Here is a 17,498-nt window from a genome sequence, read left to right on the forward strand (position 1 = left end):
ATTAAATTATAGTCAAATGTATTGAAATGAATGAAAACATGCAAATGAAATCTTTTTTATGCTAGTTGCACTATTAACAGCAGTAACCTTCAATAAAAGACATGTTTAGATGTGTGATGATTGTTACTTTGTGATTTTGTTTCTTGAACTAAGTCAGTTGAAGATAATAATAAAAAAAAAAAAACTGCATTTTAACAATATTTTTGGACTACTAAAAGAGTATAGAAAATCTACCACCAGTTAACTAGTACCGTGCGGTTCATCACGTACTGTTGCTGTTCTTATCAAAATGTTCTTAAAAAGAATTATCATATGAACTAGCATGGTATTTTTTTTTTTAAACTTTCATACTTGAAGTCTGTTCAGTGCAAATGAATTTAATCCATCTGCATAGGCCATGCATTAAACAGCAGTGGATTTTGGATTTGGGTGCATCTCTGAGCTTTCAGCATAATTGCAGGGCTGTTCTCTAAGTGCCATTTCTGCACGCTGAGGCCTAAATAAACTATGTTAAGATCTCACACGTTTAAAGGTCAATGGGTGTGTTCGCTTTTTTAGTGGGAGCTCTCCCAGTGGCTCTGGAGCAGGAAAGGTGCACTGGGATGTCTTAGCTTCACTCTGCACTAATTTGCTGTGACCGTTGCTCATTAATTATAGAAAATAATAAAGTGAAGTCTTTTCTCAGCTGTCTGCTTTAGGGCCTGTCTTTTGAGATGTGACTGTCAGACAGACCAGCCTGTTTCAGCTTTTTGGCACTGGAATGAAAACAGCAGTGTACGAAGTGATGAAGTACGGAGGGAGGAAATAGGCGGAAACGGATAAGATTTTTGGATTCTTGAAATGCGCAGCACAAATTACTATATTTAGCAGCAGAAAACTGTCCCTGCCTAGATAATGTTTACAAAGTATTGAGAGCCAGGTGTCTTCCGAAAAGCAGATGCAAACTTTATCCACAAATCTTTATGAAAACTCTGCATTTCCTCGTCTATAATATGCTACTCATGTATGTCGTCAATAGGGCAACTCTGGCCTTGGGTTCAGTATTGCAGGAGGTGTGGATAATCCACACATTCCTGATGATCCAGGAATCTTCATCACCAAGATTATCCCAGGAGGTGCCGCTGCCATGGATTGGAGACTAGGGTGAGTGATCCATCTCTCAGCATCAAATATTTCTTAGTTCAACTCTAGTTTTTTTCCAAAACCTACTGAGCTGCCTATTTTAAAGCATCATAGGCGGCCTCCCCACTGTTTCAAAAGTTAGACATCTTAATTATCCTGCCTAATTTGGCCAAATTCTAAGGCTGGATTGCAAACTGTATATCCTTTGCTGGTGGAGGCAATGCTTTTTGACAAGTTTGGTGAAAAATAAATCCAAGATTGCAGACATGGCGAGAGAAACCTCAATAGTGAAGTATCTATAAAAAGTTATTTGTAATTTAAAAATAACTGTTTTCCTAAGCATTCTTATACTATTAGAGCAGTGGTTCTCAGTTCCAGTCCTCGCCCCCCTTTCTCTGCACATTTTGTATGTTTCTCTTATGGCTTCAGATGTTTGTTCTATTCGAACGTAAGTGCCCTGCGAGGTGGACATCACAGGATATTCCACCATGATTCCAGTTTGTCGCGAACGTATATGTTCCATTCAAAGTACATTGAAGTGTGCGAGACGTGAATTTAAATTGTATTTATTTACAGAGGTATATGATGTCCGTGTGTGAAGATGTTGCGCAGGGCAAATCCGTGAATAAATGTGCCGAAGTGAAGTAAACTTCTACAGATTTCCCCCGCTCAGGAAGTAGGGAGCAATGAACACTGTGTAGGGACCATATTTAATGGGAACACAGTTCATGCATGGAGCTCACTTCTAACGAGCTGATTATCTGAATCAGGTGTGTTAACAAAGAGAGACATACAAAATATGCAGAGCTTGGGGTGGGGGGGGGGGGGGGGGGGGGGGGGGGGCAGAGGACTGGAATTGAGAACCACTGTATTAGAGTATTAGCTTAGCAGCTTACTAACAATGTCAGCTTGACAACATGCTAATGCCAAACTATTGAAATTAAGTTCCCAGTTTTATTTGTTGCATATGGAGTTGCTGTTACTTTTAAAGGTGCTTGGAGAAGTTATAAAGTTTTAAAATCCAGTAATTTCAATCCATTCAATTGGGAATTCTGCATAACATTTTCCCACACGTTCAAATTTTCATGTGAATTTGGCAAGTTTACTAACAGAATTCTGCTTGGACGACGGAAAGTGACTTTGTGAGTGGTGCTTTGTGCATCATTACACTACTGACGATGAACAATGAATTCACACAAACAAATCATTTTGATTTTGTGTGTGGGGATGTTGTATAATGTCGTTGTTTATATTATATTTACATTATATTTACATTGCTTTATTATATTGCTTTATCCCTTCTTGTGTCTCAGGGTAAATGACTGTGTTCTGCGGGTGAATGATGTGGACGTGTCAGAGGTTGTGCACAGCAAGGCAGTAGAGGCTTTGAAGGAGGCCGGCCCAGTGGTCAGGTTGCTGGTGCGCAGAAGACAGGCTCCTCCTGAGACCATTTTGGAGGTCAACCTACTCAAAGGGCCTAAAGGTTAGGGGAGCTAAATGTGCACACCAACTTATTTGGGACAAATGCAATAGAGGGTGCTATTATGTGCGGTATCCTTATTATAGCAGTTCTGAATTAATTTGAAATATTTTTGAATACAGATTGACCTTATTTGCATCAGTGCACATTTTCATATTTTTCTTATTGAATTGCTTGTTTCTCTTGAAAATATTCCACATTAAGAAAATAAAATGCAGTGAAAATAAAATTTTGTGTCGACTTCAACCTTGTAAGAACTGATTTCCTGATTAAAATAACTCCATTCCATTCTTTCAGGTCTTGGCTTCAGTATTGCTGGAGGTATAGGCAACCAGCACATCCCTGGCGACAACAGTATCTACATCACAAAGATCATCGAAGGTGGGGCGGCACAGAAAGATGGACGTCTGCAGACAGGCGATCGCCTACTGGCTGTAAGATTTCACCTGCACACATGCATCTGTGTAGTGTACTGTATGTAAAGCCACACATTGCATTTCTTTGCAGGACTTTTTTTTTCCAGTGAGCTACTTTATGCTTCAATGAACGCAGACACTGTTGTAGGCTATTATGTCGTATTATAGACGATATATCTCATGTGTGAAGGTTTATGGGCCACAGTGTGATTGATGTGAAGCTGAGCGCAAACTCAAACAAGGACACAGCTGTGATAAAGAGAAACACTTGCATGCCAGGGACTAAGCAGGCTATGACATGGTAATAAATGTCATAATTAAAAGGCAGCCATCAGTCATGGCTGCCATAACTGCAGACATGTAAAGTGTGCCTTTACTTCCTTTTCCTTTCTTGAAAATTATGGTTTCAGTCAGTGACTTTGATTTTTTTCTGGACAGAGTGCCTAGAATTGGTCTGCACTTTTATTGTAGTAATCATATTTTGTTTGTTTCTTTCTTTTTTTTACATATTGAGCTTTCTGTAGTGTGTAAAGTAGGTGCCCTTACAAAGGAAAAAGCACTACGCCTTTCCAGCTTCCTCTCATCCTTACTTTTGTGACCGGACGGCTGAGAGCCGGAGAACGGAGCGTCGTCTCCGAGTGTGGGGCCATCCGGCCTCCGCTCCAGTCGCTTCCTTCCCACAACTTCAAATGTGCTGTCATGAACATTCTGAGTCACGCTTCAGAGACCAGCCAATGTAACATGCGTGTGTGTGTTTGTCTGCCTTCGCAGGTGAATAACATTATACTTCAGGATGTGCGTCATGAGGAGGCTGTGGCCGCCCTGAAGAACACTTCAGACATGGTCTATCTGAAAGTGGCCAAGCCGGGACCAGTACATCTCAACGACATGTACGCCCCACCAGACTACTCCAGCAGTACGTACCTGCTTTTGCTGATCTCCATCCACCCTTTGCCCTTACGAGCTTAAAAACGGTCCATTTTATGACTATTTTTACTGCACTGATAAACGTGAAAGGGACTTGCCAGTTATGTCAATATAACCTACGTCCCTATCTGCTTTTATCTTTAACCCTGTAATGAAAGCGAGTGGTGCAGTGCGTGTGAGTGCTGTGGAGTTTTGTAACAGTACTGTGGTGTAGCAGTGGGCGCTGTTTTCAGACACCCACACACACTGCACTGCTGCTCCCATCACAGCACCGATCCCTCCCTCCCACTGAGAGATGAAGCTTTCACACAATCCACCTGCACAAATGCACACAGCGGCCAAAATGTATATTTTGTTATACCTTCTAATGGTGGCTGAATATCTTTTACTGGCCATGAAACTGTATTTGGCATTTTTGTTACAATATTTTACATATTTTTTATTTTATATATTTTGTTCAATTTAATAGATGTGTCAGTCTCTTAATGAAAGTCTCTCAATGAAAGTGCACCTATGATATTGTTCCTCGTACAGAGTTTTTGGTCGCTTAATCCAGGAATACTGTACATACAGTAAATTGCACTCCAAAATGCAAAGTGGAGTTATGGACAATATCAGCATGAATCCTTTTCAGACAGAAATGCATTAAAGTAACCTGCAATTTCCAGTGAAGACCAGCAATAATGATTTTCTCTTCTGATTAGATAATAAAGGACATGCACTACCATTCAATTTGTTTTTGTTTTTTTATGAATACTTTTATTCAGCAAGGACACATTAAATTTATCAAAAGTGACAGTAAAGACATTTATTGTATAATGTTGCAAAATATTTATATTTCAAATAAATGCTGTTCTTTTGATCAAAGAATCTTGAAAGAAATTATTACGGCTTCCTTAAAAATATTAAACAGCACATCTGTTTTCAACACTGATAACAAGAAATGTTTCTTAAGAATGAAATCAGCATATTAGAATGATTTATAAAGGATCATGTGACACTAAAGACTGGAGTAATGGCTACTGAAAATTCAGCTTTCGCATCATAGGAATAAATTACATTTTAACTAGAATTATAAAATAGAAAAGAGATAGAAAATAGAAAATGCTTGAATTAAATAGAACAGTTGTTTTAAATTGTGATAACATTACACAATTTTATTATTTTTGATCAAGTTAGTTTTTTTATATTTTGTATTGATAGTTTTCAGTAATCAATTAAACATAATTCAGAAACATAAAAAAACCCAACCAAAAACTTTTCGGGAGTGTATATGCCCATCACAATCAGACATGCTTTTTGGTAGCTGTGATGCCTGATAACTGGATTAAATTTAACCCAGGTTTCTTAAATATTATATTTGTATCAGTCATCACACAACAAAAAAAGATTTGTGCTGATAATGTCCAAAAACCAAGGCATTATAGATTGAGTTAGAATGCTACATTCTTTAGTAGAATGTTTGTGTGATTTTAAGTTGTGTTTGTCAAATTGTTCTTTTTACAATTTGAATTAAACTATGTATTATGACGCTGTTGTGTTACACACACATCTACAGTCCCAACCACATTTTAAGATGATCTGGTCCTCTGTGACTACCTGGTTAAATCATCTGCCTTTTTTCCCCTTTACTGGTCTCGGCCTCCCTCCAGCCTTCCCCACCATGGTGGACAACCACGTCGGGCACAACTCCAGCATGGCCTACATGGGAGGCATGGAGCCTAAACCAGTGTACCCGCCGCCCCAGGCCACCCCCTCGAGGTACTCCCCAGTCCCGCGCCACATGCTGGGGGAGGAGGACTTCACCAGGTCAGAGTCATAGATTTACTCATCTATTCACTCACAATCACTCAGTTCTTCACTCCAGGGTTCCCACGGCCATGGAAAACCTGCAGATATCAAGGAAGTTTTAACATTTCCAGGCCTGGAAAAGTCATACAAAAGGAAATTTTCACAGCTAATATAGTTTCTTTAATACCTCCAAAATATTAAAATCAGCTAAAAATTGTGAGTGCAATATGTAATTTTATTAATAAAAACATAAACCAAACTTTGAAGGAAAATGACTGGAAAAGTCATAGAAGTGTATTGGTTAAAAAGTGTGGGAACCCTGTCACTCACTCAAATGTCACTTTTCAGATGCACTCATGCACAAATGACAAAAAACAACACATGCATGTCCATATATATATTTGATTAGAAAAATACATTGTTTTCCCACAACCTGTGCTACAGTTCTTCAGCTATAGTTGTTTAATTTCTTTTTGGCGATACTGTTCACATTTTATGATGTAACTGGGCAAAGATAGAACAAATAAAAATGATATTAAGTAGGTGTCGAGAGTGGGCTGAAGAACGTCTACGAGGTGTGTAATGCCTCTCTGTGGTGGTTTGTTTGTGAACATTGCTTTAACGAAACATGACTGGGTGTATAAAGTCTCCAACACGAATCCCAACACTGCAAACAAACACTCTGGATATAAGAGATGCTTCTGGCATGGGGTCAAATGTTTTGAAGTCACGGCCACTGTTGCCTGAACATGAGATGAGTTTCACCTCTCCGAGCATGGACTCTCTGGACCTGTGAGTCAGCCCGGGCCCCTCCAGCTGAATGCATCCTCACTTCTGCATGTGTGTGTTTGTCTCCATCTGTGTGCATGTGTGTGCCAAACATGTCTTCATACAGTATGTCTCTGTGTCTGCTGTCTCTGTGTGTCTGAAAGCGCCCCATTTACTGTGTGATTTCTGTACCTCCAATAGGGCCGAGCCCATTTACAGTGCCATCCACAAACCTCATGGGGACACCAGCCCTCCCTCCCCCCGTCTGTGCAGCAGGGGGTCTGGGGATGTGGGTTGCAGCCCCGCCCCACCTGCTCTGTGTCAAAGCCTGGTCCCGTACACCGGCAGGTACTAACCACTGCTTCTCGCTCTGCCTGGCTTAGTTTAGCACAGCCTAGTTTACCTGACAGTTATTCCCCCGCGCGGCCACCCTCCTTCCCCCTACCTCAGCACAACCTGCAGCGTGACACATGTAAGGCCTTGACGCGAAATGGCTCCCTGCCCTGAGTAGCGTACACCTTTACAGTGAGAAGGAGAGAATGTTGTGGTATTAGAATCCTTAAAGCCTGTTCACACCAACATGAATGTTTGGCACAAAAATTTGGTCAGATTTTCGTATGCGATTTGTCTGTTCAGATCAATGTGTAAAAGACGGCAGATGGGCTAAGTGAAAATGCAGATTCACTTTCACTTTCAACAGTAGGTGGCACACTTAGAAAAGCAGAACTACACTTGTTATCCTGGGACGCAAAGCGCTATGTAACGGTACATGGATTCATCTATTCACTCACGGTGACTTACTTCTTCAGTCGTGGAAAAAAACTTGGAAATACCAGGGGATTTTCTTTTTTTTTCATTTTCATACTTGGAAAATCATGCAAAAAGAAATTTCTACAGCAAATATAGTCTATTTTTTAATACATTGGCTTTAAAATACCAGCTAGAAAAATGATGAGTGCAATCTATAAAATAATCAGCATTTCCTGGAACAGCTGGAAAAGTAATGGAAATTGATTGGTCAAAAAGGAACCCTGTGGGAACCCTGTCACTCTCTCAGATGTAACTTTTCAAATGCACTCATGCACAAATTACAATTGGATGGCCAGTTTTATTCACTGTGAGATGGAAACGAGATTAGAACACCTTTCTGTAAAAAAAAAAATCTGTCACATTGATGGCATGCAAATGTTCATGGTGGTCTGAACAAATACATTAACATTCATTCAATTTAAATGTTTATTGATCCAAATTTTCACACCAAATATTTGTCTTGGTGTAAACAGACCTTTAGGCATCTTTAGAGTCAATAGAGTCTCAAATGAATGAGGATTTTATACTTTCAGTCCCGGTCTAACTATGTCTGTTGTGTTTTCAGTGTGAAAATTATTCAGGAGGGTTTTTTTTTTTTTGTAGACAATCAGTTTTTTTTGTTTTGTTTTTTTTTGTTTTAATTTTTAAATTTGTTAGAAAGTCTTACTCATGAGTCTTACTCGTGACTAAATGAAAACCCATTCTGACTAGCTACACTATTTTTTGTTTTGTTTTTTGGTTGTTGAAACTGCTGTTAAAATATCTTGAAGAAGCCTGCAGGCTTTTTGTTCTGACTTCATTTGAAAAACCAAACTCCCCCCAATTCGTACCCTGCCCATTTTGTACTTATGTATGATCTCAGATAGTATGTAAGTTTCAGCCATCCTCCTTTACCAGCCCATATAATGTCCTGGTGTTTTGTGTGTGCTCTCTGAAGCAGTCTTAGTCTGAGTGATGTACTGTGACTTTACGTACCACTGTGTCAGTACTTGTTGTTTAATCCTTGCATACATACTGTACTGTAGTACAGGCTCTACAATATACCAGGCTAATCATTCAATTTATTTTAACAACCCTCACCCATCATATTAAACGTTAGCACATATCTCGTCAACAGCTCACTTATCGATACTTCAGATCATGCAGTTTATTTAAGAGTGTGTGGAATTAACAGATGGACCTACAATTTTGGGCTGGTAGAATCCAGAGACACTGAAGTACTGGAGCCATAAAGAGACCATCATAGACACTATGCTTTTTTTTGACTCAGAGATCACTACCAGCACCATATAACAACTTAGAACAACAATCAACACAATATGAAGGATTCTTGTTTATATGCAGAGCCATTCTTCCACAAGGTGCCCACAAGCATATGTGTGTGATCATGTATGTATATAACAATACTGTCCTCCCACCTTTTGACATCCTGCACGTGCATGTTTGTATGCTCATCAGTGTGTATAGTAGCATTGGCGTAGGTGTGACAAAGACAGGAGTGGTCACAAAAGATTTATTATTCTCCAAACACATAAATACACACTCATGGAACCTTCCAACACAGGAATGTTCGGCTTCTGTTGCAGTTATGTAAATATAAACAGTAGGGCCTGCTCTTACCATAAATGTATTGGGAAGTGAGAGGCTGATTCTGCAGTCAGACTACAAATGAGTAGTGGCGCACATTCCTGAAGCCGTCATGATTCATTTGAATGGGGAAAGCAGGCCACAAACACACACACACACACACATACACACACACAGGGTGCTCTGCCAATGCCCATCACACACAGATACACTTAGACAGTCTGTCATAATGTGCTGACATGAAAACACACTCCCTTTGACATGCAGCCCAAACACACACACACACACACACACACGTATACAGTATGAAGCACAATATTTAAACCTACACAGGGCTACACCTACCAAAGTACATAAATAGTGTTGTATTATCCCACTTTGCTCTGTACTGTCCCAAACTAAGCTATCAAAGTAAGTCTGAACCTTATCACAATCACCCTGGAGGTCTCCCTAGAGGCTAATATAAGTTGTTTACAGGCATATATACTTTGTGTTGGTGTACAGTGACAGTTCACTCCTGGAGGATTCTGCCAGTGTGTGTGTGTGTGCTTGTGTACATGACTGAGTCACAGGAGAGACTCAGATAGGCCCTCTGCCCATCTGTGCTTCCCCTACACTAGCATGGCAGTTACGGACACATTTAGATCCCTCCATCTGACCCAGTACACACTAACGGCCTCTTGGCTTCTCTACAAGCTTGAATACATTAAGGAGATCTTCCACCCACCATTCGGATTGCAGAAAACAATCAGCCGTGCCGCCAGTCGAACAGGCTAATGACAGTCTGCTCGCACACTCATGTTCACAAATGATGGACACACATGTAGACACTCACAAAGTCAGACAGACATAGATATGTGTAGAAACACACCATTTCAAATTTCAAATAGTTTGGACCATTCCTGACCATTTTTTTTTTTTATTATGGTTTTAAAAAATGGCTTCTTCTGTTTTTTTCTGTTCAGTGCATTACATCAGTGCATTACTTGGTGAGACTTGATGTATTTCATGACTAAAGTGTGCCACATGCACAACAGGGTGAATATTAATCCTAATAAATACAGGTTGGGGATTTTGGGAAAGAAAGAAATGATTAGACAGAACTGTTTGCACAAGAAGCGCTGCAGGGTAGGGGTGCACCAGCTATTTGTATGGTCTTTATTTGGGAGGTAAAGTTCACACTAGGGGCTTAGTAACCTTTATTAGTTACCTTAGTTTACCTCTATTAACAGTTTTTAAATTTGTAAGCAGATGTAGTGTTGAAAAGCTGTGCATTGCAGTTTATCTGGTTATGTTTGAGGTTGCAAACTATAATGGATATATAAATTACATAAAGAAAATAATAATAATAATAATTAAACTTAGAATTTTTTTTAAATCAATTGAAACTTTTATTTAGCAAGGATGCACTGAATGGATCAAATTCATTAAAAAAAAAAAAAAATTCTGTTGAAGGATCCTGAAGGAAATGTGTCATGGTTTCCACAAAAAAATAAAAATAAATTATATACACACACACACACACACACACACACACATATATATATATATATATATATCTATATATATAATATATAGTATATATATATATATACAGTATATATATATAAGCTTATGTATAACCAAATTGTCAAATTATAATGATTTGTGAATGATCACATGGCACTGAAGACTGGAGTAATGATGCTGAATATTCAGCTTTGCCTTCACAGGAATAATTAATTTATTTATTTAACTTTTTCAAAAATATCCAAATATAAAAGTTGTTTTAAATTGTAGTTATATTTGACAATATTGCTGTTTTTACTGTATATCTTTTGATCAAATAATGTTGCAGTGGTGAGCATAAAGTATTTTTCAAAACATTTAGAAAATCATGTAGGGGCCCAGACTTTTGAACGGTAATGTATAAAACTAGAGTATTAGTACATGTCAACACTGTTTATGTCTAGTTAAAACTATAAGCTTCTTTTTCTCAGTACGATTGACAATTCAGAATCTAAATCTTTACAACATCATTGTCAATAAACCAACACAATGCATGTCAAGTCATTTCATCATTTTTCATTAGGTTTAGTTTATACTGTGTAAATAACCGGCGGGAGTCAATATAACTGAAGCAGGGGTACTTTTTGGCAGCTTTACTCAGTGAAGCACCTGATTGTAAACTGTTGACACACTTGGTTTATTCTTAGCTGCTCAGAGAGGCTGGAAATATCTTGAACGTCTCTTGGCATGAAGTCAAATGGGACTGAAGTAGTGTGTTCTGAGGAAGAGATCGGTGGTTTTCACCCAGAGCTTTGAAAGCAGAGAGAGAAAGAGGGAGAGAGAGCAGCCTATAGCAGCCATGGAAGCCATGAACCTGTGATCCTGCCAAAGAGAACATGTTATCCAGGGAGAATTATGTCTCTGCATGTTTCCGGAAAACAGTATCCACTGTGTCCACCATTAATCACCCAACCAGAGCCAATTACTTAGAGCAGAAAGAGAAGCAGACAGACTTCACTGGGGCATTGCAATCCTGTAAACCTCTGAGCCTTGTGGTCATCCTTCAATGAAGTTTTGAAATTTCACTGTGCCTCAAAGGTGGGGTGGTGGTGGTGGGGGTGGCACATATGCCATGGAGATTATTGGAGAAGGAGTGACAACAATAAACACTCTGCAAAAGTTGATATCCGCCATATCTACCTTGTTTTAAACATAAGAACAGACATGGCCATTTGTGACTTGAATGTTTTGAGGCTTCTGGTGTCAATGTCTTTTGTTATTTTTAGCTGAACAAAATAGCTCGCTATGCTGCTTGATATTGCAAACCAGTATTTCTCCTATAATTTTCAGAATACTGAATTTTCAAACACTGGTTTGTAGCACAAGTCGTTTTAACATTTTCTGCACTTTGTTATTTATTATTTACCTACAGCAGCTAATGAATCGGAAATACATTCACAGAAAATAGTTGACCTTCCATGTTGCAAAATAAGGTAGATGAGACAACATATATACAAAACAGACACCTTTTACTTTCTTATTGCACATTTCTGGTCTTATTCTAACTAATTTTTTTTTTGCAAGGTATTGTAAAGAAAAAAAACAGTCTTTCTAATCTTAAATTACAAAATAGTAACTTGCTCTGAAGTGATGCTGGGATCACTTGCATAATAATTAATTATTTCATAATAAATTATCAAACCAAATAAACCAAATATCCAAATAAATAGCTACTTAGACATTGTTATAACAGTCACTTTTCATGATCCAGTCAATTCCTGATCGATAATGTCAACATTGAGGATGTGTTATTGTGGTGGACAGCAGGAGTATGTTGATGTGGCTTGGTAAGAGTTAAGTCTTACCCTGTTTGCTGAAGGGGTGACAGCATGACAGGCGATTTGGTGCTGTTTTCCATCACTCCCCCTACACTTAGTGAAAGTATACATATACACGTACGGCACTTCACAACTGGTCTTGAGTGAGATACAGAGTCCTGGGATAATATTCTTCATAACCCTGCTGGGTAGTTAGCGGCAGGCACCATGTTCACTGTTAACATCTCGTCTTCCTTGCCAATGGTAAAGTCCAAAGTAGAGAGACGAGGCCGGACAAGCATCACCCTCATGAACAGGTACAGTAGGTCCAGGTAATGGTTTGAGTGGGTGACTGTTTGCATCTGATAACTGCTTTATCTTGTTGTGTATCAAGAAGCTTTGACTTGTACAGCTCTGCAATAGCAACATATTCACTGTTCATTTCTTTATTTGCTTGGGTACAATTTTAAATTTTAAATAAATTCTTAGTACTAATCTCCCAGCACGTATTTTTAATAAAAGAATATATTCACTCAATTTAGTACAAATAGTACATTTATTACTAGACATAAGTGTTTGATCTAGACATTAATAATAATTGCCTTTAATTCATGCATTTAACATAAAATCATTTTCATATGCCTCTGTTTTAATTCATTTTAATACTTCTGATTATTATTTATTTAACTTGAACTTAGTGTTTAATAAAGAAAGCATTTGGAATCCAGGTTGTATGCTAGAAATTAAATTGAAATTTAGGAAGCAAATATGGAATTGCAACATGGAATTTATTTATTGTCATTATCAGTGTTTTGTGAAAATGAAATATTGGCTTGACAAAGTTTTGTTTAGTTTTGTGTCATTTCAGTTCAGTTTTCTGTGGAAATTCTTGAACTAAAAGGGAGTAAACATTTTCAGTTCTGAATCATTCACAACCCTGTCTGGTATATCTTCAGGGTTTTAACAGGTTTAATTATAACGTTTGTTTGTGAAGTACAGTATCAACCTCTACACTGCATGCTCAAAATACTTGTTCCAGTATTTCCAGTTAATCAGCCACAGTTGTTTAGCACATGTTCAAAATGAGTGTGCGTGAGCAATTTGTCAACTTACAGCAAGATAGACTGCAATAGAGAGGAAGTAACAAATAACTTTGTGTACTAGAGACCCATCAGAGAGGAAGAAGGCAGGGAGCTGTCGGGCAGGCCATGGTTTTACAGTGTGTCATGTAATAAACAAAGGTAAAAAAAAGAAAGAAAGAAGGTGATTTACCACTTTCTTTAAATTTATGGACATATGGTTCTCAGTAAATTGATTCACACTCCAGTACACCACATTAAGTTTGTATGTTCATTGTGTTTGTTTCATATATGGACAAAACACTTTTCTTAAAGCATAACTTGTCTGCTCACATAAAAGTACTGTTTTCAGCATCATAAAGCTGTACCATGGGCAATGGAGATGGAATGGCTCATGTCGAGAGCCAGCTGAGTTCTGTGGTAGTGCAGAATTCTAATGAGAAACATGCATGCTGCACTGCTGAAAGCTGAGAGCTGTCACTACAAATGTGGATGTGTTGCATTTTTGGGAACTGGTTTTTGTGTGTTATTCTGCAGTACATTAGGAAAAGGTTTTTGACGTCCCCTGAATGTAGTCGAGTCTTGCTGGTGTGTGGGCAGTCTGGAATGCCTCTTTGCCTGCAGATGAATCACGGCTTCTAAAACAGTACCGCAGTCCTGCACGAGGCAGGGGTTGGGCTCAGGTGTGTGAATGCGTTTTGTGCAGAGTGAGAAACTGTGTTAGCTATTGGTGTGTATGTGTTTAGCGCTCATTTCTGGAACAAATCTGGAACACTTGCTGTTTAGCTTTGTTGTGGACGAAAGTTTGCCAGTCTCCTCTAGTCGTGACTAGAGCGTTGTGTGCTCTCATGAATCTGTTCATCTCGATTTCCACTCTCTGTAAATGACAGGAGGAAAACGAAATGCAAAATAATAATTTACCTTCTGGCTAGACTGAAACATTAGCATTGTTCCTTTGACCTCTGAATTCTCATTCTTTCTTGCTGCAGTCTGGGATGAATTAAGCTTTGTGAATATTTTTGAAACATGTCTAAAAACCAACCCACTCTCAAACATTTTACTGTGTTTTTTCCACTATATTTCTATTTTTTAATTGCAAATATATGTCTGTCTTTCATCCTCTCCCTGCTGCTGTGGTGGTCCGAGTCCATCCTGATCTTTGACACTGTCATTCTCCTTGGCAGGGAGCCGCGGAAGATCCTGCTGCACAAGGGTTCCACAGGTTTGGGATTCAACATTGTGGGCGGTGAGGATGGAGAGGGCATCTTCGTGTCTTTCATCTTGGCAGGCGGGCCAGCCGACCTGAGCGGAGAGCTGAGGAGAGGAGACCGCATCCTGTCGGTTAGTAACTGTCCATGAAACTCAAGTTCAAATAGTGAAGATGGACAGCATTTAAATTACAAGAATTATATTATAAAATGTCTTATATGGAAGCCAGTTTCCACCATGGAATATATATATATATTTTTTTTTTTATCCCATGGCGGAAACAAGCTTCCATAGTCTTGTGTTCACCAAGGCTGCATTTATTTAATCAAACATACAGTAAAAACAGAAATATTGTGAAATATTATTGCATTTAAAAACAAACATTTTTAATTTTAAAATATTTTATACATATTTTATAAAATGTCATTTATTCCTGAGATGGCAAAGCTAAATTTTCAGCAGTAACTATTCCAGTGTTGAGTGTCACATGATCCTTCAGAAATGTATCAGATTCTAATATGCTGATTTGCTGTTTAAAGAAACATTTGTTATTATCAATGTTGAAAACAGCTGTGTTGCTTAATATTTTTCTGGAAACCATAATGCATTTTTTTTCAGGATTCATTGATGAATAGAAAGAACTGTATTGATTTACTCGCACGTTCAATCAATAAAATACATACTTGCTGAATATAATTATTAATTTATTTTAAAAAATCGTACTGACCCTGAACATATATTCTTTAGTGTATATTATATGGTTTTGATTTTTTTATGATTCCTAATACAATCTGCTCTTTAAATTGGTATGAAGTCTTAGCGCAGACATTACTTCATGTGATTTGTGTGAGTGTGTGGGGGTTGTTGTTTTAATCTGTTACCATGGTATTGTCCCAGGTGAATGGTGTAAACCTGCGCAATGCTACCCATGAGCAGGCTGCTGCTGCACTGAAGAGGGCTGGACAGACGGTGACCATCATTGCCCAGTACAGACCAGAAGGTAGAGTGGCTCTTTCAGAAATTGTGCTCCCTGGAGGACAATGCATGAGATTAGCAATGAGAGGAGATTTGAGCTGATGAATGCAAGTTAGCTTTGTATAGGGTCTTAAAATATGCAATGATTCATTTAAGAGCAATGAATTAAATTATTTAAACTGTGATTCTTGGAAAAGATCACCTTTGTACTTAGAAATATTATATGGGATTATTGCATCAAGACCCCAAACTACTCTCGCGCTCTTCACACACCCATGTGTGCCTGTTGTGTCTTGCCTTCTTCTGTAATCACTTCATCACAGTGGCATACTACTGCATGTTCCTTTAAGAAAGGTGAACTACTTAGCCTCGCCTAGTTTTATGAGAAGGAATCCTTATTTGAAAATGAAGACATTCATTCATGACTGATAATTGGTTGGCTTTTGTAAAATTGAGGGGGTAGATTTTTGTTTGACATACTCTGCTCAGTGAAATGTTCAATAATAAAACTTCATTCACAACTATGCATGGATAAACAGCATGACTGCCATTGAAGTTTCACTGAATTCACTGGAATGAATCCTTTTTTGAGTCGAATCTTTTTAAAGAATCGTTTGATCCGGTTCACAATAAGCAATTAATTGCAGCAAATGATATTTAGATTCTAAATGTATTTTTATGAGATGAATCATGGCTGTAAACAAACTGAACTAGGAGTCTTGGATTTTGGAAAAGTCTTAACTAACGAAAACTATTTGAAAATATGTGGCTTGATCGGTACGTTTTTAATGTGCCACACCGGGTGTCAGCGGCCGTGCGATGACGTAAAAGAATCACTGAACCCGGTTCTTTGACATGAACTGTCCAAAAGAACCGATTCAATTAAACGAGTCGGACTTCCCAAGTTCTCTCTCTTGAATGAAAGTAAGTACTGGGATGAAACTAGTGGGAGGGATCAACCTGAGAGAAAAAAAAAGAGGGGGAAAGAACTAAATGGACTAACATCCACAGAGTGAAGGAAGAGCCAGACTTCACCGTTTGAAAGCTTCTTTTTTGGCGCAGGGTTAGGTTTCATCTGCTAGTTCACTATGAGAGTGCCTCGACTGGAGATATGGAATAAGCGCGCGCTGGTCGCGTGAGCGGGACGGGTTGAAATCCCGCGTCTCGAGCGCGAGTGAGACTCGGTTTCAAAGAAGAAGGTGCCGCTGTTGGAATGGGAGGAGCGAAGCAAGACAGACCGACACATTTTCATTAAACACTCTTTACTATTTATTTACCTTTCGTGTCGAATAGAAACTAAAGAAAACGGCATTTTTCCTCCTCACGCCGATGTGCAGCATTCGCTAGTTTATTTTCTTTTGTTTGACTCGTTTTTTCTTACGTTAACGTTACCTGAAATGTTTTTTTTCGGGTGAGCTGGACAACGAGAGGTTGAGCTGAACACAGCGCTTTAGCCGCCGGGTAAGATCACCTCAGCTCATATTCATAGAGTATTTTCAGGAAATATCTGCGTGAAGTATGGAAAACACAGCACGGTTTTATTATACGTTAAACTGACAGTAGAGTTGCTTTATGTGCTTCAATAAGCTGTGCTGAAAAGGAAAACGTCGCTGTTTGTTCACGAGGGATTTCTGTAGGCTCCAGTTACATGTTCACCATAGTGTAGTGCGTTTAAAGATGAATAAAAAGTAATGAAAACAACTTATTAAGCTGCTCAGCCGTTGGCCTGACGTCGTGAAGCTTGTTTCTAGCCTATTGTGTTTCATCAGTGAAGGGTTGTGTTGCTGGGCGACACAGGTAACATTAAACTGTTTGCTCGAGGATTGGCCAGAAATGTTTTCAAACCATAAACACGACAAAACACAGCAGCAAGTCATTTGGTGCTTCATATTTTATATTATCATAAGCATATGGTGCTTTCATTCAGTATGAAGAGTAGGGTAGTTCACCTTTGAACTAAACTTCAGTTATGTCATAATAATTGATCCGGGATATTTGCACTTTGAGGCCTGACGCTTCGCCGTCATGT

At 38.7% G+C, this 17,498-nt stretch overlaps 1 protein-coding gene across 3 annotated transcripts in view; it reads left to right on the top strand.

The window, feature by feature from the left end:
• The window catches only part of LOC109101810 (disks large homolog 3-like), an 85,862-nt gene that overhangs the window by 48,157 nt on the left and 20,207 nt on the right, over positions 1-17,498 (top strand). For 2 of the 3 annotated variants that reach the window (XM_042755437.1, XM_042755438.1), the window contains exons 6-13: positions 1,019-1,143; positions 2,436-2,605; positions 2,900-3,036; positions 3,790-3,934; positions 5,580-5,754; positions 6,706-6,852; positions 14,470-14,626; positions 15,392-15,494. In XM_042755437.1, the coding sequence (XP_042611371.1) occupies positions 1,019-1,143; positions 2,436-2,605; positions 2,900-3,036; positions 3,790-3,934; positions 5,580-5,754; positions 6,706-6,852; positions 14,470-14,626; positions 15,392-15,494 (1,159 nt within the window). The remainder of the gene's footprint in view (positions 1-1,018; positions 1,144-2,435; positions 2,606-2,899; positions 3,037-3,789; positions 3,935-5,579; positions 5,755-6,705; positions 6,853-14,469; positions 14,627-15,391; positions 15,495-17,498) is intronic. The other variant, XM_042755439.1, reaches the window with a different exon arrangement.

The sequence above is a fragment of the Cyprinus carpio genome, unplaced genomic scaffold (assembly GCF_018340385.1).
Source record: "Cyprinus carpio isolate SPL01 unplaced genomic scaffold, ASM1834038v1 S000006696, whole genome shotgun sequence".
NCBI lineage: Eukaryota > Metazoa > Chordata > Actinopteri > Cypriniformes > Cyprinidae > Cyprinus > Cyprinus carpio.